The 27,641-nt window shown below is 37.9% G+C and overlaps 2 protein-coding genes across 9 annotated transcripts in view; one reads left to right on the top strand and one right to left on the bottom strand.

The window, feature by feature from the left end:
• The window catches only part of UCHL5 (ubiquitin C-terminal hydrolase L5), a 59,567-nt gene extending 56,657 nt beyond the window's left edge, over positions 1-2,910 (bottom strand). For 2 of the 5 annotated variants that reach the window (XM_025381439.1, XM_025381446.1), the window contains exon 1: positions 2,416-2,910. In XM_025381439.1, coding sequence (XP_025237224.1) covers positions 2,416-2,791 — 376 coding nt within the window. In that variant the 5' untranslated portion in view covers positions 2,792-2,910. Of the gene's footprint in view, positions 1-1,728; positions 2,060-2,177 lie in introns of all 5 variants that reach the window. The other 3 variants (XM_025381460.1, XM_025381453.1, XM_025381431.1) reach the window with 2 other exon arrangements.
• Positions 1,966-27,200, top strand: TROVE2 (TROVE domain family member 2). 4 transcript variants are annotated; one of them, XM_025381406.1, is made up of 10 exons: positions 2,205-2,314; positions 11,661-12,259; positions 13,178-13,243; positions 16,995-17,215; positions 17,677-17,823; positions 18,094-18,231; positions 22,546-22,662; positions 23,376-23,489; positions 23,753-23,899; positions 25,797-27,200. In XM_025381406.1, exons 2-10 carry the CDS (start codon positions 11,680-11,682, stop codon positions 25,947-25,949), a joined length of 1,683 nt encoding a protein of 560 aa, XP_025237191.1. In that variant the 5' UTR covers positions 2,205-2,314; positions 11,661-11,679; the 3' UTR covers positions 25,950-27,200. The 4 variants fall into 4 exon arrangements, with proteins under 4 accessions (XP_025237197.1, XP_025237206.1, XP_025237191.1 ...); XM_025381412.1 differs by lacking the exon at positions 13,178-13,243 and having other exon boundaries at positions 1,966-2,320; XM_025381415.1 differs by lacking the exons at positions 2,205-2,314; positions 13,178-13,243 and adding an exon at positions 2,427-2,773.
• The last annotated feature ends 441 nt before the right edge of the window (positions 27,201-27,641 follow it).

Below are 27,641 nucleotides of genomic sequence, written 5' to 3'. Positions count from 1 at the left end.
GGAATCTAACTCCTCCTTCCTAACCCACTAGTTTAGCCAGTCATCTCGGACTCCAACCATTTTAAGAGATGTCTAGCTTCCCTCACTTTATTCCAACCTGTCCTGCACACTTACAAGCACAATAAACCTTAATTATGAATGTCATTTCAGCATTAAAATATATTTGATAGGTAAATCCCCAGTCACTACAGGGTAATTCAAACTATACAACATGGGATACAATCTGGCCTCGGTTTATCTTTTTAGTTTCAGATGCAAATAAATATTCCTCCAGTCTGTTACATTACGTTCTAGTCACTTCGCTAGCTGTTCGCTAAGCCATATACTTTAACATCACTACTGTTTATGTTTTTCCTTCTGCCTGTGCCTCTCCACGACCTGTGTACTTATAACATTTTGTACACACTCTAATACAGCAATTAACACACCATATTATAGTCTACCAATTCTTCAAAACAGCAGTTTGGTTTATTCACATGGAAATTTTCCAATCCTTGGCTGGGCGCAGAGGCTCACGCCTGTAATCTCAGCACTTTGGGAGGCCGAGTCGGGTGGATCACGAGGTCAGGAGGTCGAGACCAGCGTGGCCAGCATGCTGAAACCCTGTCTCTACTAAAAATAGAAAAAAATTACCCGGCCTGGTGGCGCGTGCCTGTAATCCCAGCTACTCGGGAGGCTGAGGTAGAAAAATCGCTTGACCCGGAGAGATGGAGTTTGCAGTGAGCCAAGATCGCGCCACTGCACTCCAGCCTGGGCGACAGAGCGAGACTCTGTCTCAAAAAAAAAGAAAAGAAAAGAAAAGAAAATTTCCCAATCCTTACCACTGTGCCTGAGATACAGATGAACAACATATGCTTGATAAATGACATTCCAAATATTAAGCTATGTACAATAGGCAGTATCTCCATCAACGTGTTATCCCGCGTGAAAGTTTTAACATCGTAGAATCAATAATACTTGGGAAATGTAACAGATAAAAACGTACTGTCCAAGGAAGAGACTAAAGATAAACAGGGAAGGATAAAAAGTCAAATGTGCTGATTATTTAGGACGGAAGGCACTAAACACAGCCAGAGAGAAACTGTGAGGAAAGCATGTGGCCTCTAGTCTAGAACACTAGCTCAAGAAAACTCACTTCACCGGAAGACAGAAATGAGCAGAGAGCGGAACCAGTGAAGTGGCCTTTCAGGCCCACGCAGTCGGCGTGTGTGGACGTCCCGAAGAGCTATTCACACATTCAGGGCGTTCTGCTTTGAGTAACCAGAATCTCGAGTTCCTGGGCGGCTTAGGCCGCAGACACCTCACCCTTGAGAAGGCACACCCTAGGGTGGCTCCTGCAGGACTAATGGCCTGAGCAATGCACTTGACCACACCAGCCCGGGATAAGGTGCGCGCCGCAGAGAAGGGGCAGTGGAAAGGACAGTATGTGCTTTAAGAGCTTGGGGAGCGAGGGTCCTCAAGTCAATTACAGGATTTGGGTGCCAGGTCCCGAGGATATAGCAGGCACAAGACAGACACGATCCTTGCCCTCGTGGTGTGGCTCTTCAAATTACTGTGGAAACGCGACTGTCTCGAGAGCAGAAAACCTACATTTCCCCCACCCGGACTCCAGGTTCCTGAAGTCACCTCTCCAGATGCGGGGCGGCGGTGGCCGCAGGGAACCACTCCATGCCCAGCTTGGGCCTCCTCCCGTGACCCCAGGCCCAGGACGGTCCCCTAGGTTCTCACCGAATCCTTTAATGAGCTCGGTGAAGACCCCGGGGTCGCTTTCCATGAGGCACCACTCCCCGGCATTGCCCGTCATGGCCCCGGCCACACACCGCCCCGATCCACCTCTCGCTCTCGGCCGCCCCCCGCACCAGCTGCCGCCAGCCACAGATCTCAGCAAACCCGCCGCCGAGCTCGTCCACCACACGTCACCCCGCCTACTTCCCGACAGCCTCCGGGCGCCGTCACCTGCAGCGCGACGGAGCGCGCGAGGACGCTCTAGCCACCCTAGAGACATCGAAACTCTTCCCAGGCCTTGCAGCACCCGTAGCGGATTCGGAAGGGCTGGGGCCTGAGAAGAAAGGGCGGAGATTCAGAGCGCCGAAGGAGGTAACATCCGGGATCCTCGCCCCAATGGGGCGGAGGCGGGGCAAAAGAAGAGGGGCGAGACTCGTTCCCGGGAACCGAACCTGGAATTCCCCGGCGGCAGTGGGGCTGTTGCTGTCGCTGTCGCTGCCTATCGGTCTGCCGTCTCTTGTCGTTTCCCAGCGCTGCGCAGGACTTCTTCTGGCGGCGCTGCGGGTCCAGGTGGGGGGTCGGCTGCCAGGCACAGGTGAGGACATTGCGGGAAGCCGGCTGGGAGCCTTTTGTGCTGTGTGAGCGGCCCCAGGGACGCGCAAAGTCTGACCAGTCCTCCATGTCTCTCACCCGCATCCCAGGGGCTGAGGCTGGGCAAACGCCGCGAAACTATCGCTCTTCGCCGCCTCGCTTCCGCGCCTGCCCACCCTGGGAAACGGAACCAGCATCGCGGTAGGGACATCCTCGCTAGGCCTGCCCGGACCATTCTTGAGGGTGGGCCCTTTCCGAAGCCGGGACCGCTCCTGCTTGTCGGCATCGCTCCCCGCAGGCCGACGTCGAGAGGGCCTGCTTTACTCCTCCTCTTTCTCCTCCTCCCGCGGCTTCTGCGCGGAGAGGCGTCGCCCGGGATCTGGGTTTTGGAAGAAGGATCTTTGTGGGAAGACAAGGCGAATTTATCATAGAGGGAATAACGAGGGAGAGGAGAAAGGTCTGTCCTACAGTCCATGGGGCTGCTAGACTGGTGGAAGGGGATGCGATGCGTCAAGGGAAAATTAGGTTGAAAACAAATGTCGTGTATTAATCTAAAAACATTTGGAATGGTTCTAAAACTGGATGATGAGTTAAAACCCGATATTTACTAAATTGCCCTCATTCAACAGGCTCTCCCAGAATACTGTAGTGTTAAGATTGAAGTTTTTAAGAGTGTATTTGTTAAAGGCTTTAAGTTGCATATTCCTTAAAAGCTGCATATTCCAAGAAAGACCCTTGGCTTCCAAGGAAAAAACAAAAAAGTTTTAGTGGATAAAACTCTGACTCCTTCCTTCTCAAATAGGTGACCTGTGCCCTGGAGTTAGGGAGCCTTGTGCTACGGATTATGTGAAGCCTCGAAATAAACATGGTAAATTTTATGAGGGAAGCAACAGAGCAGCTTTTGTATTAAAAGAAGCCTGAGTACGTTATGGGGTAGAAGCCAAAATTTGTATGAAGTGTTGGTTTAAAAAAATTTTTTTTGTAACTTTCTTGAAGTTTATCTCCGAAAACTCTGCCCTCAACTTGGAGAGTGGGGGGATTCTGTTCAGTGTATTTCCTTGAGATACTTAATTGGAAAGGTTTAAGAGGCACAAGAGTCCAGAATGATTGGCATCAGAGCCCGAAGTAGTTTGTGGTATTTTTTTAAATCTGTAATATTGCTATGAACTTGAAACTGTTTTCTGTGCAGAATGCATCAAAACTAAAATTTATTTGATACCCAACTTAATTAACATGGTACCTATTGTAGACCAAACTGAAAATTTAGCCTTTGGCACAATCTAGAAGTAAGCAGAGGAGGGGGTTAAAATGTCTTTCATTATGTTAACATTTGATCCTGAGAGTTTCCATAAAAAGCCAGATTTCTGGATCTTTGAGAAAAATGAGATCTGGCAACTACTAGTTCCATACCACGTGGCAACCGGTTGGCAGCTCCCCTCAGACTAGCATGCTGTCATTTTTGCCACAGTTCCTTCCTCATCAGTTTTTATAGCATCACATTGATCAGTGGATTCAAATACCTGTATCATGGGTAAGCAAACCTCTATCATGGGCCCATTTTTGTAGTATTGTTTCTTTACATTTGTCGTGCACTCTCATAGATTGACAAATCTTTGACTTAATTTAAAAAGGAATAATCTGCAAATGTCTTTGACTTCTTGAGATGAAAGGCAGCATTTTCAAATTATCAAGAGACTTTGGAAAGATGTTGAGATGTGTAAATTCAAGAAAAATGTAGGATTCCTTGGAAATAACATATTGGTACTGATAGAAGATACTGTACATGCTGTAGTTCTGATGATTGTGAAACAAGTGCTATTATATAATGTGTTATTAGCATTTCCTGATTTTGCATTCTAAATTAAATTTTAAAAGTAGAGAAATGAACAATGCATAAAATATCCACAACCAATTTAAAATGTGGCCATGCTTGGCCAGGCGCGGTGGCTCACACCTGTAATCCCAGCACTTTGGGAGGCCCAGGCAGGTGGATCACGAGGTCACGAGTTCAAGACCAGCCTGGCCAACATGGTGAAACCCCGTCTCTACTAAACATACAAAAAATTAGCCGGGCACCGTGGCAGGTGCCTGTAATCCCAGCTATTGGGAGGCTGAGGCAGGAGAATCGCTTGAACTTGTAGGGCGGCGGTTACAGTGAGCCAAGATTGAGCCACTGCACATCAGCCTGGGCGACAGAGTGAGACTCTGTCTCAAAAAAACAAAAAAGAAAAATGTGGCCATGCTTTTAATATTATGGCATTGTAATATTTAACTTCTCAAGAATTTAATTTATAGAGATTTAATACATTAGTTGTATGGTGTGTTTTAAGAGCACTAGATAGATAGGTCAGGCCCATCCAAAGAATTAACTATATTTTTTTTGTTGTTAATCTGGATTTACAACACTTGATTATCCAGGAATGGATTAACTGATGACTAGGTTCTGACCTCACTCACTGCCCAATTGCCTTCTAAACCACTGATAATGGAGCTTAAGCTTTGAGGCAGGAGATGATGGCAGTTGGAGAAAGAAGAAATTAAGTTGCTGTGTATGTCTGTGTGTATCTCAAATTGCTTTTAAAAGTCAAATATAAAAATTGTAAGGCTAAATATAATTTTCGTGTAATCAATTGTATTGGTGCTCTCCATTATGATATAGATAATAGCAGGGTTATTTAAGTGCTTGTTTATTTAAATAACTTTCCAAATATATTTCACCTGGCCAGTTTTTGTGTTTTTAATAATAGATTTTTAGAATATAATTCACATATCATGTAGTTTACCATTTTAAAGTATCCAGTGCATTGGTTTCTAGTATATTCACAGAGTTGTGCAGTCATCACCACTAATTTCAGAACATTTTCATCACCCAAAAAGAAATCTACCCATTAGCAGTCACTTCCCAGTGTTCCTTCCCCGTGGCCTCTGACAACCTTAGACTAATGTACTTTTTATTTCTATGAATTTACCTACTCTGGAAAATTCATATAAATGGAATTGTAATACAATATGTGGCCTCTCGTGACTGGCTTCTTTCACCTGACATAATGTTTTCAATGTTTGTTTACATTGTGTCATGTATCAGTACTTCATCCCTTTTTATTATCTAATAATAGTCCATTGTGTGGATGTACCATATTTTTTCATCCCTTCATCAGTCGATGGACATTTGGGTTGCTTCTACTTTTTGACTGTTATGAATAATGTTGATAAAAACATCTGTGTACAACTTTTGGTATAGATACATGTATTCCTTTTTCTTAGGTGTGTGGTGGAATTCCTGGGTCATATGCTAACTATATTTAACCTTTTGAGAAACTGCCAGACTGTTTCCCAAAGTGGCTGTGTTATTTTACATTCCCACCAGCAGTATATGAGCGTTTCATTTTCTCTGAATCCTCACCAACACTTATTATTGTTTTGATTATAGCCATCCTAGTGGTTGTGAAGTGGTATCTTATTGTGGTTTTGATTTGCATTTCCCTGATAACTAATGATGTTTATCGTCTTTTTATGTGTTTACTGGCCATTGGATAATCTTCTTTGGAAAAACACCTTTTCAGATTCTTTACCCATTTGTATGTCTTTGGAGTAATATTCACATCTTTTGCCTATTTTTACTTGGGTTATTTATCATTTTACTAAGTTGTAAGTGTTCTTAGTATATTCTAGATACAAGTCCCTTATCGTATGTATGATTTGCAAATATTTTCTCTATTCTTGGATTGTCTTTTCACTTTCTTGATGGTGTTCTTGGAAATACAAGTTTTACATTTTGATAAAGTCCAGTTTATTTTTTTATTTTGTCACTTTTGCCTTTGGTGTCTACATTCCAACACTAATTCTGTAACACCAGCTGGGTGCCCCCCACTTCCGTTTAGTTCTGACACTAGCTACCCAGGGTTGGCATCAGATCCCACAAATTAAAGGACAAGGTCCCCACTAAGAATGCCGTTAATTTGGATGCCAGCTGTAAATGGGGTCCCCAGGCTACTCACACTTCTGCCCTGTGGATTACAATTTCAAGACTCCCCATAATCCCCTCAAGGCTGATAATTCGCTAGAATGAGTCACATAACTCACTGAAAGTGCTTTACTTGCAATTACAGTTTTATTATAAGGGATACAACTCAGGAACAGCCAAACAGGAAGTAGACACATATGGCAAGGTTTAGGGCAAGGAAAGGATGCAGAACTTCCATGCCATCCTTGTGAAATGTGGGCACATCACTTTCCAGCACATCAGTTTTTGTTCACCAAGGATGCTCCACTGAGTATTGATGAACAGAGTTTTTATGAGGTTTCGTCACATGGGCATGATTGATTAAATCATTAGCTGCGTGACTGAACTCGATCTCAAGTCCTCTTCCTTTCCTAGAAGGTTGGCCTGACCAGTTTATTCCTCTAAACATATGATTGGTCTTTCTAGTGACTAGCTCCCATCCTTAAGCTACCTAGGGGCCCATGTTGCCTCATTAATGTAACAAAGACACTCCTGTTTCTCAGGAAATACCAAGGGTTTTTGAAACTTTCTGCTGGGTATTATGTACAAAGACCAGATACTCTCTCTTATAAGATGCCACAGTATCATATCACTTTGCCAAATTTTGAGTTTATTTGTGTATCACACTCAGTGACAAGAAGGAGAGTAGCTTGGGACATGTTACTCTCTTTTCTGTCTTTTAAAATATGAATATGACCCTGGTAAATTTATACAATAAAGTAGAAAGGTGTCCTGGCTGCTAATAATGTTATCTGTTCCACTATTTTATGTTGCACTCTGGAAAGTACAGTCGCAGAAGCATAGGAAAAGCTAAGCATTTTCTGCTGCAGAAAAACTGAAAGGGTATGTCCTCAGGGTTGTCATTTATATCATAATATGCAAAAGGAAGAGTCTGTGAATAAATAACTTGATTTCTTCTAATAGGGATTATAAGGATTACACTTAGAGATTACCTCTTAGACATCCTTTATAGATTTAGAAGTTCATTTTGCTGCTTGCTCTAGAAAAGTACTTGAATACCTAGTATTAAATATATTAGAAAAATGGAAATATTGTTCTTAGATGACATTTTTACTCAGCATTCACTACTTTTCTTTAAAACTTTGTTTTTTCTTGATTATATTCTTCACTACCTGCATATAGTACATTTATCATTCTGATTACAGAGTTTATCTTAAAGACTTGTATTATATATTGAATTACACATACTGAGGCTTTTATTCTCAAAGTGTGTTATGGGAAAGAGAAACCAGTTGTACATGATTATTTGGGAAATGATTCAGAAAGTCAACTTTAATGATATTTGGCTTTAAGTATGTATTACTAATTACATAAAAGCAATACAAAAGAGGAGACAAAAATGATAAGATTTGGTTTCTACTCTCAAGGGAACCAATAATGTAGCTACATGTGGTCACAATGAATAATACAAAGAAAAGAATTTGAAGGGGAAGGGAATTTTGAGGTTTGGTTTGGGACCTTTTAAATCCCACCAGTTGGTCCTTGGTGCAGGAAAGCAGGTGTAGTAGAATTATCTGATATTAGATGTCATTTCAGTGTTACTCATCTAACAAATATAACTAATAAGCAGAAGTAGACAGGTTGAAGTGCCACCAGAGACTGTTTTTATGAAAGCTAAGGGAGAGACTAGCAGAGTCTGTGCAATATGAAGATCAGAAAAACATAGCATTTTCTACTGGAATTGGCAATTAAGGTATCAGTCTTTGTGAAGCATGTTAGTCTTCTTAAAGTGTTTTGGATCGAAAGGTAGAGATAAAAGCCAAATTGAAAAGAGGATAATAATAAATAGAAGAAGAGGCATCCACTACACCAGGAGTTCCAGCCTGTGCTGTATTCAGTAACTATAAATTTGTCCCTAATGACTAATATGATCATTACATCTCTGATACCACCTGAGACCCAGGCTTCCACTAACATAAGCAAATTTGTACTAGAATCTTATTTGGAATATTGACACTAATATTCCCAACACAATTCAGATCACTGTACCCCTCAGTCACAGTCACATTCACAATGTGAGGTTCTCCATTCTTCCATGCACTTATCCCCCTACACCACTATGTGTTCCCCTCTCTGAGACCCAGTCTTTCATTCCTCCCATCTCTACCAAATTTCTCCACATACCATTTGGCATTCTACATCTCCTGTCAGAGGGGAATGTCTTCAATTCCCCTCTCTTCTCAAATCTCTCTTTACGTATACTCTTCACCCTTAAAAGATAAAGGAAGTATCTCTTTTGCTGTTAGTAGGCCAGTCTCAACCTGGATGCTCTAAGCTCATTCTGTCTCATTTCTTTCAGGAATCTAATTCCTTCAGTTATCCCCCTTCTCTACTGTATCTTCACCTCTCCAAATTGAATCTTTCAATCTTAGCATCTTCCCGTTGAAAAAGGTAAAAAGATTTTTCCTCTAAGTCCCATCCTCTCTCTTACTTTCATTCATAGTTTTTGTGTCTACAAAGAGTAGTCTAGCTGTGAAGTTTCCTCACTGCATATCTTCCTGATCTCACTGTAATCAAGCTACTTCTTGTACCACTCTAGTGCAGTTACTCTCACTAGTCACTCCTACTTGCTAAATCCAATGATCATTTTCTAGCGTTTTATTTACTTTTCCTCTGACCATTTGAAATTACCAACCATTCACTCCTTGAAGTTCTCTTCCTCGTGGTCCATTAGTTTTCTTCAACTCTGTGCACCTCCTTTTCTGTCTCTCTTTAAAAAGCCGTTCTCTCATTAGCTCTTAGTTGTTAATATTCACCAAGATTTTATCCTTAGCCTTCCTCGTAATATATAAACATGTTCAAGTAAGGATGGTCTTCAAAACAAAACTTCTTAATTACCTTGTGTTCCTCTTTAAGTTATGGCCATATCTGTCAACATGTCTGTATGGCTCTACAGGATGCTTAGACAGTTTCTTTTCTAGAATATAAAGACAGATCAGGATTTCAGAAACCTCTTCCTGGAGCGCCTTCCCTAAACTTTATCAGTTTTTTAGTTTGCCTTCTCTGCTCAAATCTTTCTGGATTATTTAGACAGTATTATTTTATACTCCTTTGCTCACTCATAATACTTTTCTACTACAGCACTTAATTACAGTTTGCATTGTGATTCTATCTCCACAAATGAGTGTATTTCCCTGCGATCAGGAGAACAATTTTTTTTTTCAGTTTCTTTAATGGCAGAGAAATTGCCTTCATGTCTCACACATAGTATCTATTCAGTAAATGCTGGTTGAAGTTTTTGTTGGTTGTGCTGTTTTGTTTGCCATGGACAGAAGCCCAGTGCACCGAAATAACATGACAGATTGAAGGACCTCCATAAACAGTGATACTGTACTAAGAATAGTGGTGGACTGATGATGAAGTGACAATTGTTGGTCCTCCACTAGAAGGATAAAGAGGGATATTGTTTCCAGATAGCTAGTTCTAGGAGTTTTAGAGCTAATGGAAGGAGTAGAGTGAGGGTAGTTACAGATGACATAAAACAATAAACCTAAAAATGGCTTAAACAGTAAGATACATTTATGACATAATAGGAAATGTATAAGCAGGGCAGTTTCAAGTAACCCAATATCAAGGACCTAGGTACTTTCTGTTTTTTTCTATTCTGCCATCTTTATATATTGGTGTGCCATTTTAAGCTGGCTTATCTCAAGGTCTCAAGATGGTTGTTACCACTCCAGGCATGACTTGCAAATGAAAATTTCAGAAGGCAGAAAAGGGAACATTTCTTTTTAAGAGCCTGAGCCCCCTTTTGAGAATGAAGAAAACCTCAAAAGTGTTCTCAGCTGATTTACCATGTCGTACGCCAGAGTCATGACACATGCCCAACTCCCTATACCAGTCATGCGGCAAGGAGAGCACCATGATTATTGGGCCTGGGTCGAGCAGCAGCAGCAGCATCACCTGAGACTTGTGATAAGTATACATGCTTAGGCCTCACTGGAGACCTACTAAATTATGAAAGAAACTCAGGGCAGTGCCTGGGAGGGCTGACCCAGCAATCTGTGTTTCAGTTAGAACTTCTAGTAATTTTGATGTACACTGAGTTTGAGAACCACTGGCTTAGAGCAATAAAGATCCATCCCTTGGGGCTAGGGAAAGGCCTAGCCTCCTTTGAAGGATATGAGGCCAACAAGAGGAGAAGAGAGAAGGGGGAAGAATGAATGTTAGATCGGCAACCAAAAATGTTTACACAATCCTTCAAGGAGTACTATCTTTCTTAGTACCCACTACTATTGCTGCCCTCCCTTCTTTTATTCTCTGTGTGGGCCTCAAGACGCCATACTGACCTGCCTGCTTAATCTCTGAAGCAGCACACTGTATCTCAAAAAGGTGACTCCTCAGTTGCTTCTGATTATCACACCACTGTGGCTATAATCTTGTTTGTTTGCTGTGAAGGGCTTTCAGTTTCTTTAGGTTATAAAAATAGGAATATAAAACAAAAACATTTTAAAAACTTAAGATACCGGCCGGGCACGGTGGCTCACGCCTGTAATCCCAGCACTTTGGGAGGCCGAGACGGGCGGATCACGAGGTCAGGAGATCGAGACCATCCTGGGTAACACGGTAAAACCGCGTCTCTACTAAAAAAAATACAAAAAACTAGCCGGGCGAGGTGGTGGGCGCCTGTAGTCCCAGCTACTCGGGAGGCTGAGGCAGGAGAATGGCGTGAACCCAGGAGGCGGAGCTTGCAGTGAGCCGAGATCCGGCCATTGCACTCCAGCCTGGGCGACAGAGCGAGACTCTGTCTCAAGAAAAAAACGAAAAAAACAAAAACAAAAAACTTAAGATATTACCAGTAGTCATTTCAAAATATTCAGATACGGTTTTTTTCTTTCATTTTCTGCCTTTCCTGATTTTTCTTCAGGACTTTTATATTGATTTTGTACTAAGGGAAAAACTATCGAACTTAAAAGATGTTGGCCGGGCGCGGTGGCTCACGCCTGTAATCCCAGCACTTTGGGAGGCCGAGGCGGGCGGATCACAAGGTCAGGAGATCAAGACCACGGTGAAACCCCGTCTCTACTAAAAATACAAAAAATGAGCCGGGCGCAGTGGCGGGCGCCTGTAGTCCCAGCTACTCGGGAGGCTGAGGCAGGAGAATGGCGTGAACCCAGGAGGCGGAGCTTTCAGTGAGCCAGGATCGCGCCACTGCACTCCAGCTTGGGCGACAGAGCAAGACTCCGTCTCAAAAAAAAAAAAAAAAAAAAAAAGATGTTGTTAAAAGAGTTAATAACATTTCAGTAAACCTACATTTTGTTTTCCTTTCTTAATTTTATTGTGCCCATCTAGTTGTAATAACATTTTGCCTTTTTGATAGGTTTCCTAAAGACAAAAAAATGGAGGAATCCGTAAACCAAATGCAGCCATTGAATGAGAAGCAGATAGCCAATTCTCAGGATGGATATGTATGGCAAGTCACTGACATGAATCGACTACACCGGTTCTTATGTTTCGGTTCTGAAGGTGGGACTTATTATATCAAAGAACAGAAGTTGGGCCTTGAAAATGCTGAAGCTTTAATTAGATTGATTGAAGATGGCAGAGGATGTGAAGTGATACAAGAAATAAAGTTATTTAGTCAAGAAGGCAGAACCACAAAGCAAGAGCCTATGCTCTTTGCACTTGCCATTTGTTCCCAGTGCTCCGACATAAGCACAAAACAAGCAGCATTTAAAGCTGTTTCTGAAGTTTGCCGCATTCCTACCCATCTCTTTACTTTTATCCAGTTTAAGAAAGATCTGAAGGAAAGCATGAAATGTGGCATGTGGGGTCGTGCCCTCCGGAAGGCTATCGCGGACTGGTACAACGAGAAAGGTGGCATGGCCCTTGCTCTGGCAGTTACAAAATATAAACAGAGAAATGGCTGGTCTCACAAAGATCTATTAAGATTGTCACATCTTAAACCTTCCAGTGAAGGTAAGCATAAGATCTTCATTGGGAACAAGGGTGGATAAGGGATATCCAATAAATAGCAAATTTTTATTTAACATAAGACAAGTGTGTAATATTTTCTAGAAATAGCCTTTCTTTCTCAAAACATGCATTAATTCAAATATGTTTAATGGCCTTCCTGGGATTACACACCTACCACAGGCAATCCAGATATTAATAATCAAGAATCAAATGACGGGTTTATAGATTAATAATCTGAATCTTAAAGTGCCACCGTCCTAACTGGAATGCTCACCCAGGTGATTATGGACTGTGTAAGTAGCATGGACAGATTAAAAGTTGCAATAATCCTTGGATATGGGTACGATCATTAGAAGGAACTGCTTTTGAGTTCCAGCTTTGCCAGTTACTCAGCAGATATTCAAATTTGGTCTCAGTATAATCGTTTGTAAAACTTAGGTAAACTGTACACAACTATTCCATAAGATCATGTATAGAAAACTGCTCTGTAACCAATGAAATGCTAAGTAGAAAAGTAAAAAAAAAAAAAAAGTTGCAATAAGCAAAACAGCTCCTTGCCAGTAGGTGGCAGATGGCCATGCTGTACCCACTTCTCTAGCCCATTCTTTTTTTTTCCTCCCCATCTTCCTAGGATATGTGTTCCTTGGAACCTAAAGGGATATACCTTATACAGTGCTGAACTTAACAATTCAGGAAGTTAATTGTTTTCAGGCAGTCAGTCAGGGGACCTGATAACTTGGGGCAGTGTTTCTGTATCTATGGAAAGAGACTTTTGAAAAGTTAGTTGACTCCATAATAATTACTAGTCCTTTTAAGGAAAGAAATAAGAAAAACTCTTGGGCAGGAGTAATTTGAAGTGTGAAGTTCCACAAAAATCAACATGTACAAAATTTGACATTTTTTTTTTTTTTGCACCAGAAGTGAAACTTGAAAAGACAGCCACTCAGAAGGGTGGGTTCACGTTTCAGTTCTGTGGCCTTAAGCCAAGTAACAAGCTGAGTTTCTGTACCTTCATCTAAAAAGGAGGGTAAGGAGAATAAGCTTACAATTATTGAGACTAAATGTCCCAGCACCTAACATATAGTAGAAGTATACTTTGGTTCTTTCTCCCTTCCACACATATCTTTATGTACAGAATCTCTTCAGTAATTCCTAACTTATTTTAATTATAAGTGGAATTTTTCAAATGAAATGTGAACAATAAATTCCAAGTATTTATATGTACAAGCATTTTATTTTGATTTTATTAGATTACATGTTTTAAAATAGTTGAATAATACGGAAAAATATGACGCAGTCGTACTCTTCAAAAGAAATAACTGCATATCAGCAGTCCCCAACCTTTTTGGCATTAGGGACTGGTTTTGTGGAAGACAGTTTTTCCAGACAGTGGGGAGGGCAGGGTGGTTTCAGAATGAAACTGTTCCACCTCAGATCATCAGGCATTAGATTCTCATAAGGAGAGCGCAACCTAGATTCCTCACATGCACAGATCACAGTAGGGTTCGCGCTCCTATGAGACTAATGCCCAGCTACCTATCTGACAGGAGGTGGAGCTCACTTGCCTGCTGCTCACCTCCTGCTGTGCGACCCAGTTCCTAACAGGCCATGGACTGGTATCTGTGTATGGCCTTGGAGTTGAGGACTCTTGCTGTATATGATATGTTGTAATTTACTCCAGATTTTTCCTAAACCTGTATTACTGTGTTTCACTAAATTTTGTTATATGCCTTCTATGTTTCAGTAAAAAGTATATTATTGCTATTGCTATTGCTATTGCTGTTTTTTTTTAGGTCAGTTGAAATAGTTGCATGTATACCATTGTATGACTGTAATTTATTAGCTAGTCTCTTATTGACAAGAATTTTTTCTGGTTTTTTAATACCGTTATTGACAACAGTTGTTTCTGGTTTTTTGATACTGTTACAAAAATACTACAGTGTAAACTCTTGCATAGAGTACATACTTTCATAATGGTTAAATCCACAAACAGTATGTGAAGGATCAGTGTACCCACATTTGAACACTGACTGTTGTCATTTTTTTTTAATCTATTTCAGTAGAATCATGAAAGATTCTTTGAATTTACATTTTTGGGCAGAAGCTCATCTTTTCATGTGCTTATTTTTATATATACACACACACATATATTTATATATACACACCTATATATAATATATGTATACATATGTGTGTGTATATATAGGTATATATATGTATGTGTATATATACCTATATATAGGTATATATATATTTTTTGTATTTTTATATATAAAAATATTTATTATATACATTTTGTATTTTTAGTAGAGACAGGATTTCACCATGTTGGTAATGCTGGTCTCAAACTCCTGACCTCAGTTGATCCGCCTGCCTTGGCCTCCCAAAGTGCTGGGATTACAGGCATGAACCACCGTGCCTGGCCCTCAGCAAATATTTACTGAGCACCTACTATGGATAGACACTGTTCTAAGAACTTGGGGTTCATATTACAGGAGTTGATTGTTATATACAGTGCATGCATTTTTTCTTCTTTTTTTCCTTTTTCTTTTTTTTTTTTTTAGTTGGGGGACATTTCTGGCACACTAAAGTTTGGAATTTTAATGTAGTCAAACTTACCAGTGTCTTCATAGGTTTATGTTTTGTGTTAGGATTAGAAGGGCCTTTTCCAACCTAAAATACTTCTCTGTGGTTTTTTCCTAACATTTTCATGGTTAAGAAACATTATTTTTTATATTTAAATTTTTTATCCAAATATTTGATCCAACGTAAGAAGGACTTAGGCATCCAGCTTTATTTATTTGTTTGTTGAGATGTGTCTTGGAAGTGTGGAGCAAGTACTATAGACTAAGAGAAAGACTGCCCATTACTAGTCTGATTGGACCAGTTTCTGAACTTGTGAAAATAATTATTCTGTGCTTTGTTTTTTTGGTCTATATAATGAGGAATTAGTACATGTTCCCTAAACTTACTTCCACACATAGGATTCTTTAATTTGAAACTGTTGAGGGCAGAACTCATAATTGAAACCATGTTAGTAATAGTAATATCACATTGGACATGGAGAATCCCTAGCATTTTGAAGTTTAAAAATTTGGAAAAACTGTAAGCAACAGAATTAATAGTATTTTAATATCTTAACTGTAATGTGTATTTATAACTGATAAAACAAGTCAAATGTGATTCAAGTAATCAGGTATGGTATTTTTATTGTGCACCCACTGTGTGGCCAGCACAATTACAGAACTGGGTAGGATAAAGCTGCTTTAAGGAATTTTTATTTTCATTGGAAAAACAAAATAGAAGATATACTCACATGAAACATTTACTCATTTAAGATGATTTTGTACCAAAATCTGGAAGATAGCAAGAGTCACAATACTTGAGAAGTTCCTGCATGTTAGTGTTAACTTTTGATCAAGTTATTTAGAATTCAAAAATAACATAATAGGCTCAATTGGCATAGAGATGTGTTTCATATGGCCTATACAATATTTTAGGGTAAAAATGAATTCTTTGTCATCATCTTTAAAAATCAGAAGACATAAAAACTCGTATTCTGGCTTCTCTTGAAAGTAATTTTTTTTTATTTTGGCAGCACGAAGTCGATACATGGCTACACCACTTGTCAGGGCACACTCTGTTCAGTCACCACACCCTCACAACTGTCTATTACATCACCGTGGTGGTGTTTTGTTTTTTTGAGACAGAGTCTTACTCTGTTGCCCGGGCTGAAGTACAGTGGTGTGATCTTGGCGCACTGCAACCTCTGCCTCCTGGGTTCAAGTGATTCTCCTGCCTCAGCCTCCTGAGTAGCAGGTATTACAGGCATGCGCCACCACACCCAGCTAATTTTTTAATTTTAGTAGAGACAGAGTTTCGCCATGTTGGGCAGTCTGTTCTCAAACCCCTGACCTCAGGTGATTCACACACCTTGACCTCCCAAAGTACTAGGATTACAGGTGTGAGCCATGGCGCCCGGCCTCACCGTGGTGGTTTTATTTCTTTATTTTATTTGCCCTTCCCTCATAGACATTTTAATGTTGTAATCCAATCCCTGCTGTGTTACAGAAGTGGTGAAACTAAGACCTAGAAAGACCACCATTTATTGGCAGAGTATAGGCTAGAACCTAGAACCCAGATTTTCTCACTCCCGATCCAAGGCTCTTTTCTCTTTCTTCTATTGGAAGAAATTATGGAGGGAATCAACAAGTTACTGTTTTCTTCTTCTTCTTTTTTTTTCTTTGGACCAGTAATACTTCTCAGCTATTAAAACACAGTGTAAAAGAACCTACCTACCTGTCCACTTCTATTTATTTCTGCTGTTTGTAAATATACATATTTTATTCAACAGCAAAGAGAGACAAATTAATATAATTAATATAATACAATATAATACAATATTAATTGAGATATATCTGTACTCTTGTGAGTTGTTCTGAGATTATGGACCTGAAACTTTCTAATGTTGGTGTCTTTGAAAAGAAAGAAAAGCCTCTGTAATAAAACTACTCAGGATACAGATTTTTTTACTCCAGAGTCTCATATTTAAATAGTAATAACTGAATAAGAAAATTAATTCACCCCATTTGCTTAATTGTTATATCATGGAAAGCAGCATCCCAGTGTAAGGGCATTAACTCTTGTGTGTTGTTCATATAATGCATTTTGAGGAAACATGTTCTATTTTTTTACTTGGTAATCCTGCATGCTTTTTCAATTCTTTATCTTGTTAAAGGACTTGCAATTGTGACCAAATATATTACAAAAGGCTGGAAAGAAGTTCATGAATTGTATAAAGAAAAAGCACTCTCTGTGGAGACTGAAAAATTATTAAAGTATCTGGAGGCTGTAGAGAAAGTGAAGCGCACAAGAGATGAGCTAGAAGTCATTCATCTAATAGAAGAACATAGATTAGTTAGAGAACATCTTTTAACAAATCACTTAAAGTCGAAAGAGGTGAGTGAATTATATGTTACAGCATGTGATTAAACATGAGTAATTTACTGTAGGTGCTAAAAGGATAAACTTGGGGTAGCTATATATTTATACTTCTAAAAAGAAAAATTATTTAAAATGTATCTTGAAATTAATGTCTATTTAAAACACCTACCATGATGTTCAACATGATGTAGGTGGCATTTGTGTTAGTTTCACTCCAGAAAATCTACTGCCTTGCTAATTAAAAAAAAAATCATCTACGCATTTCCTTCACAAAATATACTTCACTTCCTTTTTCTAGTAAAAAAAAAAACTTAGCTTATTTGATAAGCCTTTGACTTAGACATTTTCATTCTGAAAGTACTCTGAACCCCAAATGAAAGCCTGAGACTATATTATGAATATTTATTGATATAGGTGTGTTATACTGATTTATTTTCCCTTAATTCCTGGTATTTCTACCTATGTTATTGCAATAGGTATGGAAGGCTTTGTTACAAGAAATGCCTCTTACTGCGTTACTAAGGAATCTAGGAAAGATGACTGCTAATTCAGTACTTGAACCAGGAAATTCAGAAGTATCTTTAGTATGTGAAAAACTGTGTAATGAAAAACTATTAAAAAAGGTAAGCATTATCAGTGTTCTTTGTTAGCTACTACTAACTGAAAAAGTGGCTCCTAAATTTTAGAAATGCAGTCAGTGCATTTTTAAGGTATTTTGAGATGTTCATTTTACCAAATTGCATTATGGCTCTTAAGTGTAAGTTTAATACATTTTCATTTTTCTCTTTGCTGTATGAAATGTAGTTATTAGCTACAATAACACAAAAATCTAAGGAGTATACATAATCACTATTTTTTGCTAAAATTTTCCTTTTACTTTGTTTTGTTTCTAGGCTCGTATACATCCATTTCATATTTTGATCGCATTAGAAACTTACAAGACAGGTCATGGGCTGAGAGGAAAACTGAAGTGGCGCCCTGATGAAGAAATTTTGAAAGCATTGGATGTTGCTTTTTATAAAACATTTAAGGTAGTGATATGATTTTTGTTTTAAAACAAATGACTCAAGACTTAATATCTTCTGTAATAATACATTTTAAAGGTAGTATTAATAGTTTAATCATTTTTTAATTAGGTATTCATTTGTTTTTCTTTAGTTCATATGAGGTGGGTATATAATTAATATCATGTAAGTTTATGAGTAAAGTATTTCTCTTTACCTTTGGGTAGCAACTAATTATTCTAAGATCATTTTGGTAGCTTTTAAATTACTAACTGTATTAGTTTGTTCTTGCAGTGCTATAAAGAAGTACCTGAGACTGAGTAGTTTATAAACAAGAGAGGTTTAATTGGCTCATGATTCCACAGGTTGTACAGGAAGCACAGTGGCTACTGCCTTGCTTCTGAGGATGCCTTGGGAAACTTAAAATCATGGCAGAAGGGGAAGCAAACACGTCCTTCTTCACATGGTGGCAGGAAGAAGTGATGAGCAAAAGTGGGGGAAGCTCCTTCAGATCTCGTCTGAACTCATTCACTATCACAAGAACAGTATAGGGGAAATCACCCCGATGATTCAATTATCTCTACCTGATCCCACCCTTGAACACGTGGGGATTATAGGAACTACAATTCAAGATGATATTTGGGTGGGGACACAGCCAAACCATATCAACAATCATGGCAGAAGGGGGATATGGTGCTAAGCTATTAGACTGCCCCCATGATCCAATCACCTCCCCCCAGGTCTCACCTTCAACACTGGAGATTACAGTGAACATAAGATTTGTGTGGAGACACAAATCCAATCCGTGTCACTAACTTTAGAAATTTGCCTTCCTATCAGGTCCTTTGACTTGGTCCTCTGTTTTCCCCATTAATTGGTAGATACATCTCATCAGTCTTGATAAAAAATGAGGTTTTTAGTAATGGAAATCTCACATCAAAGACAGAAGCTAAAACGTCTTGCTGTATAACAAAATACTAGCAACCAAATTCAGCAGCAAAATAAAAGGATTACACACCATAACCAAGTGATATTTATCCGTGGCATACAAGGATAGTGCAACATATGACAGCCAATCAATGTAATACATCACATTAGTAGAATGAAGTGATAAAAACCACATGATCATCTTACTGATGCAGAAAAAGCATTTCACAAATTTCAACATTCCTTCGTGATAAAAAGAAAACCACTATATAAACCTGAAATTAACTCCCTCAACATGATAAAGGCCAGAGATTTAAAAAACAAAAATGTTTAAACCCCATAGCTAATGTCATAATGGTGAGTGATTGTAATGTTTTCCCCTAAAATCAAGAAAAAGACAAGGATGCCCAGTTTTTCCACTTTAATTCCACACAGTATTGGAAGTTCTAGTAATAAGGCAAGAAAATGAAATAATGAAAGACATCTCAATTGGAAATAAAGAAGTAAAATTATCCTCAGATGCCATGATCTCGTATTTAGAAAATGCTAAAGAATCCACCAAAAACTCTTAAAGTTAAAAAATGAATTCAACAAAGTTACAGGGTATAAAACCAACACATAAAAAATCAGTTGTATTTCTATATACTAGCAATGAACAATCCAAAAAAAGAAATTAAGAAAACATTTCCATTTACAATATCATCAAAAAATAAAAGACAAGAGTAAATTTAACAAGCTGCAAGACTTACACAGTGAGAACTACAAAACACTGCTAAAAGAAATTAAGTCATGAATAAATAGAAACACATCTGTGTTTGCAGATTGGAAGACTTAATATTGTTAAGATGACAATATATCCAAAGCAGCCAATCTACAGATTTAATGCAATCCCTTTCAAAATCCCAATGGCATGTTTTACAGAAATAGAAAAACCCATTCTAAAATTCCTAAGAAATTTCAAGTGACCCCAAATAGCCAGAACAATCTTTAAAAAAAGAACAAAGTCTGGAGGACTCTTCAGTAACTCTTTCAGTTACCACAAACCTGCAGTAATCGAAACAGTGTGGCACTGGCAAAAGAATAAACATATAGACCAATGAAATAGAGTCCAGAGTTAAAACCTTGCGTATATGTTCAGTTGACTTTTTTTTGTTTGTTTGTTTGTTTGTTTTGAGACAGAGTCTCACTGTGCCACCCAGTTTGAAGTGCGGTGGTGCAATATCAGCTCACTGCAACCTCCGCCTCCTGGGTTCAAGTGATTCTCATGCCTCAGCCTCCCAAGTAGCTGGGATTACAGGCATGCACCATCACACTCAGCTAATTTATTCCATTTTTAGTAGGGACGGAGTTTCACTGTTAGCCAGGCTCGTCTTGAACTCCTTGCCTCAAGTGATCCACCCACCTTGGCCTCCCAAACTGCTAGGATTACAGGCGTGAGCCACTGTACCAGGATGTCAGTTGACTTTTGATGAGGATGTCAAGATGATTCACTGGGGAAAGGACAATCTTCAACAAATGGTGTTGGGAAAACTGCATATTCACATACAAAAGAATGAAGTTGGACCATTATCTTACACCAAATACAAGAATTAGTTCAAAGTGGATCAGTGACCTAAATTTAAGAGCTAAAACTAGAAAACACCAAAAACACAGGCAGCAGAAGAAAAAATAAATTGAACTTCATCAAACTTAAAAATTTTGTGTATTAAAGGATACTATCAAGAAAGCTAAAAGATAATCTACACAATGGGAGAAAATATTTGCAGACCATATATCCGATAAGTGCCTAATATCCAGAATACTGAAAACTACAAGTTCAGCAAAAGTACAAACAACCTAGTTTAAAAATGGGCAAAGTACTTGAATAGACATTTTTCTAATGATATACAAATGAGTAATAAGAACATGAAAAGAGCCAGGTGCCCTATAATCCCAGCACTTTGGGAGGCCAAGATGGGTTGATCACCTGAGGTCAGGAGTTCGAGACCAGCCCGGCCAACATGGTGACACCCCATCTCTACAAAAAAAAAAAAAAAAAAAATACAAAAAATTAGCTGGATATGGTGGCGGGCGCCTGTAATCCCAGCTACCCATGAGGTTGAGACAGGAGAATCTCTTGAACCCAGGAGGCAGAGGTTGCATTGAGCTGAGATTGTGCCATTGCACTCCAGCCTGGGCAACGAGCGAAACTCCGCCTCAAAAAAAAAAAAAAAAACATGAAAAATACTCAACATCATTAATAATCAGAGAAATGCAAATCAAGATGACAGTGTGATACCACTTTACATCTAGTTGGATAGCTAATATCAAAAAAGCAGAAAACAAGAACTGGGGAAGATGTGGAGAAATTGGAACCTTAGTGTATGGTGGGAATGTAAAATGGTGTAGCCCCTGTGGAAAACAATTTGGCAGTTCTCAAAAGGTTAAACGTAGAATTACCATGCCATCCAGCAATTCCATTTCTAGGTATATACCCAAAAGAATTGAAAACAGGTATTAAACAGATATTTGTTTACCAATATTCACAGTAGCATTATTCACAATAGCTAATAGTTAAATGTATTCTTGTCTTTTATTTTTGATGCTATTGTGAACAAATGTTTTCTTAATTTTCTTTTTTGTTCATTGCTAGTATATAGAAATACAGCTGATTTTGATGAACAACCCAAATGTTCATCAGCAGATGGATAAGCAAAATGTGGTATATATAATGGAATATTATTCAGCCTTAGAAAAGAAATACATTTGATACATGCTACACCATGGATAAATCTTGAAAAGATTACACTAAGTAAAATAAGCCAGACAAACAAGGATAAGTATTGTATGATTGCATTATATGAGGTATCTATAGTAGGCAAATTTATAGAGACAGAATGTGGAATAGAAGTTGTCAGGGGCTAGGGAGAGACATGGCACTGGGGGGTTATTACCTAATTGGTACAAGTTCTATTTGGGATGATGAAAAAGTTCTAGAAATTGATAGAGGTGATAGTTATACAACATTGTGAATGTGCTTAATGCCACTGAATTATACATCTAAAAATGGTTAAAAAGGTCAAATTTATATTACATTTTACCACAATAAAAATTTCTTACTAAAAAACTCTGATTTTACTTCAATGAGGAAAGATTTTAAAAATAGGATGGTAACTTATTTAACTAAAATTATTGAATAGGTTCTTCGTTTGTTTTGCCTGTAAAAGCTAAGCATTTTTATTTATTTTTTAATTTTCAATCATAGCTGCTATGCCAGATGAGCATTTTTAAATAGTTGTCAATTGGTATATCAAAAATCTGAAGGCCTTTTATTATAGTCTTTTTAATGTAAGATGATAAGTAAATATGATTTAGAAATTTAATCTACTCATAATTTCTATTATGCTTTTGATGATTGTTTTGTTTTCTCTGTAGACAGTTGAACCAACTGGAAAACGTTTCTTACTAGCTGTTGATGTCAGTGCTTCTATGAACCAAAGAGTTTTGGGTAGTATACTCAACGCTAGTACAGTTGCTGCAGCAATGTGCATGGTGAGAACACCTAAGACAATTTTGCCACTCTAAAAACATGTTTACTGTAGAACAAAACTATAAGTTAATAATGATTAAGAATTACGTTTTCACTTTTTTCTGTCCTTTCAGCTTGTCACATTTTTTATTTTATATTTAAAGATAATGGTGTAAAGCCAAAGTGTTAAGTGTGTTGAAAAAGTATGTCTAGAGAACAAGCAGAATAGAAATTTTAATTTTTACAACAAAAGATTAAATATTAATGGATTTTTTAGGAAGTAGATAATGCTTAGATAAAATGAAAAAAAGACATAAAATTTTTTTTAAACTTATTTTTAAAATAATGCTTAAATTATTTAATGATATGAAACTTAAAAGATCTGGGAACTAATAGGAGTGTCTAGGAGACTTTAGTTCTATCTTGACTGTCAGTGAATAACAAACAGATGAATAGTAGGCAAACTTTTTAGCTTCTTTACTGGGGCTTTATTTCTTACCTAATAAAATGAGAAGAATATTTACTGTATTTGCTTCAAAGGATAGTCATGACAGCCAGTTTTTTTGTGAAAGTACTTTGAAAGCTGTACTACTGTTACTGTATAGTTCTAAAACACACTAATAAAAAGTTAAGAAATAAACATCAGTGTTTCTTTTAAACATGAAGTTGGATAAAATTCAAAATATTGTTATTTCCCCCAAAATTTGCTGAAAATTACTGCCATTGAATTTTTCAGGTTGTCACAAGAACAGAAAAAGATTCTTACGTAGTTGCTTTTTCCGATGAAATGGTACCATGTCCAGTGACTACAGATATGACCTTACAACAGGTTTTAATGGCTATGAGTCAGGTAAGAAACTGTGCTTTTTAAGTTTACTTAGTTAAGTTTACATAACATGTAGAATGATTTTATATTGATGTCATGTATGGTATTAATCTGTGAGAACAAAAATTTTTTTGTCTTAAATTTCTCATGACAAGTACAAAAACCGAAAATATATATGCAGGCTTTGGGAAGGCTGTATATATTGGTGCTAAACAAAATGATACTGTAAAAACTAGTATTTTTAAGGATTTATTTACTTATTTATTCATGCTTTTGTTCTGAATTAGATCCCAGCAGGTGGAACTGATTGCTCTCTTCCAATGATCTGGGCTCAGAAGACAAACACACCTGCTGATGTCTTCATTGTATTCACTGATAATGAGACCTTTGCTGGAGGTGTCCATCCTGCTGTTGCTCTGAGGGAGTATCGAAAGGTAAAACAAATTCTAATATGGTTTCTCACCCAAATAATATTTTAATACTTGATTTTTTTTTTTTTTTTTTTTTTTTTTTGAGACAGGACCTCATTCTATTGCCCAGGCTGGAGTGCAGTGGCTCGGTCATAGCTCACTGCAACCTCAACCTCCCAAGCTTAAGTGATTGTCCGACCACAGCCTCCCAAGTAGCTGGGACTACAGGAGTGTGCCACCACGCCCACCTAATTTTTTGTGGGGATGGGGTTTCACCATGTTGCCCAGGCTGGTCTCAAGTGATTCTTAGAGACCTTGATTCTTGATCCTAGGCTCAAGTGATTCTCCAGCCTCGGCTTCCCAAAGTGCTGGGATTACAGCCACCACACCTGGCCATTCTTGATTCTTATTCACTTAAGTTTTTCAAAAAATGTTACTACAAGTAGTTCTGTGTCTTATATAGGAGCTGATGTCCATTATAGACTCAGCAGTACTTAAAATAAGAAAAAGTATTGGTTACACATATATAATTTAACCAGTTTCCATTGTTAAACATTACTAAGAATATCCTTTGCAAACAGTATTTTTGGTAATGATCAGAACATTTGTTTTACCTTAGCTGTAAGTTTTTTTTAATAATTCAGTGTGCTCCTTGAAAATTTGAAAGTATTATTAGTGAGTTTTGCAAAAGGATTACATAAAATTAAAGCTATAATCTATGCTCTATGTTTTATGGACATATCTGTGTTCTAATCAGTATCCTCCCATTGAGCTTTCTGAAATGGCATGAATCGTCACTCTCCAATATGTGTTGCCACTAGTCACATGGGACTTTTGAGCACTTAAAATATGGCTGGTATGACTAGAAGTAGAAATAGAACTTGTTGATGAAGAGTAGTGGTTCTCAAAGTGTGGTTTCCCTACCAGCAGTCTTAGCCTCACCTGCAACCTTAATAGAAATGCAGATTCCTGAGGCCCAACAAAGATCTGCTGAATCAGAAACTCTGACATTGGGACTGTGTTTTAACAAGCCCTCTGGAGCATTCTGATGCAGGCTTAAGTTTGAAAGCTACAGGTGAGGGAATAGATTTTTTTTTTTTTTTTTAAAGAAATGGGGTCTCCATCACTGGAGTGCAATGGTGCTATCATAGCTTACTGTAACTTGAAATCCTGGCCTCCCAAAGCACTGAGATTACAGCCATGAGGCACTGCCCAACCAGGATAGAATGTAAAGACTGTTTGGTTATGAGTCCCGAGTCTTTCTCTTACTCTGTGTGGACCTGAGCAAATTATTACTGATCTACATCATAGTAAGTTATAGTCCTTACCTCTTACATTTGTTTTAACAATTACGTTAGATGTATTATTTAAAGAGTTCATTGTAGTTTCTCACGTGTATACATTCAGCGATTGTAGGTTTTTCTCAAAAACTCAATTATTTTAATCTTACATGTAGCTGTAGAGGACAAGTTCTTACATGGAACATGTATATATCGCACATATCAGTCATCAGCCAAAAGTTGATCATCCCAGAGAGATATTTCCTTATATTTATATATACTCATACACACTGCCCCAGCATTTGATATGTTGATAAAAATATCTGGCACCCTTAATACCCTGACAGGTTTCGTAAGTACAAAGTGCCTAGGCTGCTCAATAATGTATGCTGCAGCCGATAGAACAAGTAAAGTAATTGATGAGAGAAGTAGAAATTTCAGGCAGATTCTAATACAATTTTATTGTCCATTCTTCTAAAACTCCCATATTCTAGCCTTAAAAGATTGACCCTCCCCCCCAAAAAAATGACTTTGTAATTAAAAAGCTCTGGTAGAGAAATGTTAAAGTGATTTAATTTTGGAGGTATTTTGTGTTTCCTTACATACATGTTCTTAATATGTATTTTGGTCTTTTTCTACAGAAAATGGATATTCCAGCTAAACTGATTGTTTGTGGAATGACATCAAATGGTTTTACCATTGCAGACCCAGATGATAGAGGCATGTTGGATATGTGTGGCTTTGATACTGGAGCTCTGGATGTAATTCGGAATTTCACATTAGATATGATTTAACCGTAAGCAGCAGCATGATCCAGAGATCCATTGCCATCAGTGATCTCACTAAAAATATACAGCTACTTCCCAGCTAATCCCCACCCAATGAATGATGATGGTATAGTATGTGCATAATGGAAAGTTACCTTACCGAAAAAAAAAAAAAAGAAGGAAAAATAAGATGGGCCCAAAGGTCTGTCTACTAAACTAGCTCTTGGGGAAATAGCTTCAGGATACTGTAGTTTCCTCTATCTGATAGAGAACTTTTTGTTAATAGACACTGTAAAATAGTTTTGCTTTGTTGAATAATACATGTGTACTTAAAAGAGGTAAGAGCAAACAGTGTAATTCCACATCATGTCACTTGAGAAGTGCTTAACGTTTTCTTAAACGTTTCCATTGGGAAAGGACAGCTTTGATAATGTCCAAATACTCTGAAATGCACTAGACCATGTAACTGTGATGGAATATGAAACTCATCTGTAAACTTTTATACCAAGGGGGTAAAAAAAAAAAAAAAAAAGACATTTGATTAAATTATGAATGAGTTTTACAAATTCCTGTCAGAGTTTTACTAAGATCACACAACAGCTATCTTATTCAGTGAAAAAAATATTTTATTTCTGATGTTTTATTTGGACTTGTAGAACGTGTTACCATTAATCAGAAACATCATGGCAACCCCTAAGAATAGTTTGTGTTGGCTGAGGAATTCTGTTTGGTTTGCTTTTTTTTTGCTTTGTTATATTTTATTGCCACAAGGGGTGTGACTTGATAATGATTTCCTCTGAATTATAACAACATAGCCAGATGTAGTCTCACACTTTTTTTCATACTCTTAAGTGAAAATAACATAAAATGTTTCAAGCGCTTAACTCCCCCTCATTCACGAAGTATAACAATTAAAATCTCAGCTATAACCAGTTTAGCTTTTTCCTTACTTTTAAAATAAAAATTTTTACTTTTAACTATTTTTTTAGTCAATATTTCTAAATTGTATACAGGTCAATGGCCTATCTCTTTGTCCATTAATCATTTCATGGCAAAATATTCTTCTTTGATAGTATAAATAAATAATAAAGCAATCTAGGTCCTTCAGGTTTGAAAGGCAATTTTTGAGTAGCATATTACCAGCTAGCCAATCACTAGGAATTTTTTTCAATATTATTTGTATATATTAAACTTTTCATTACACTAAAGTGCATTATTTTATTAAGCAGGTATCCTTCATTGTGAGGTTTAACATTAAAGCAATCTGTTGAAATGCCATTATCTTTGCTCATAATTTTATTACAGTCATCTAAGGTAGCTTACACATAAAACCTGTTTGCCTATCTGTTGTTCTCTAAATATTAATTGAAGATTTACTGAGGGTTTGTAAGATCCTTCTTGCTGTTATGTGAAAAGTCAAACTGTAGTTAATGTAATTATAGCCTTTTAGGTGCTTGGGGGTCAGAGGTTTTATGTTTTTTGGGAAAGGGGGACTTTAGTAGTCTGAGGATTTCTGTACATACGTTTCTTCTGTTTTATGTGAAGTTTGGGCTCTGGGAATAAGAAAATGTCCTTTTCAAATTTATTTGACATATTAATGCTGGTTGTGATACAAACCCATTCCTTCAAGGCAACTGGTATCAGTTTTTAAGTGTGATTTACCTGAGATATTTTTGTTCAGCAAAGCTCATCGTAGCACCCCCACCCCTACTTCAGATA

This window comes from Theropithecus gelada, chromosome 1 (genome assembly GCF_003255815.1).
Source record: "Theropithecus gelada isolate Dixy chromosome 1, Tgel_1.0, whole genome shotgun sequence".
Classification (NCBI taxonomy): domain Eukaryota; kingdom Metazoa; phylum Chordata; class Mammalia; order Primates; family Cercopithecidae; genus Theropithecus; species Theropithecus gelada.
Note: the sequence above shows the minus strand (reverse complement) of the source record. Positions and strands in the feature narration are given on the sequence as shown.

What these genes read in the sequence shown, in the direction of transcription:
- TROVE2 (XM_025381406.1), top strand. Translation starts at nt 11,680, where the DNA reads ATGGAGGAATCCGTAAACCAAATGCAGCCATTGAATGAGAAGCAGATA. An exon ending in TCTTAAACCTTCCAGTGAAG is followed by an intron (nt 12,260 to 13,177) that starts GTAAGCATAAGA and finishes TTGCACCAGAAG; the next exon opens with TGAAACTTGAAAAGACAGCC. An exon ending in ATGAAAAACTATTAAAAAAG is followed by an intron (nt 17,824 to 18,093) that starts GTAAGCATTATC and finishes TTTTGTTTCTAG; the next exon opens with GCTCGTATACATCCATTTCA.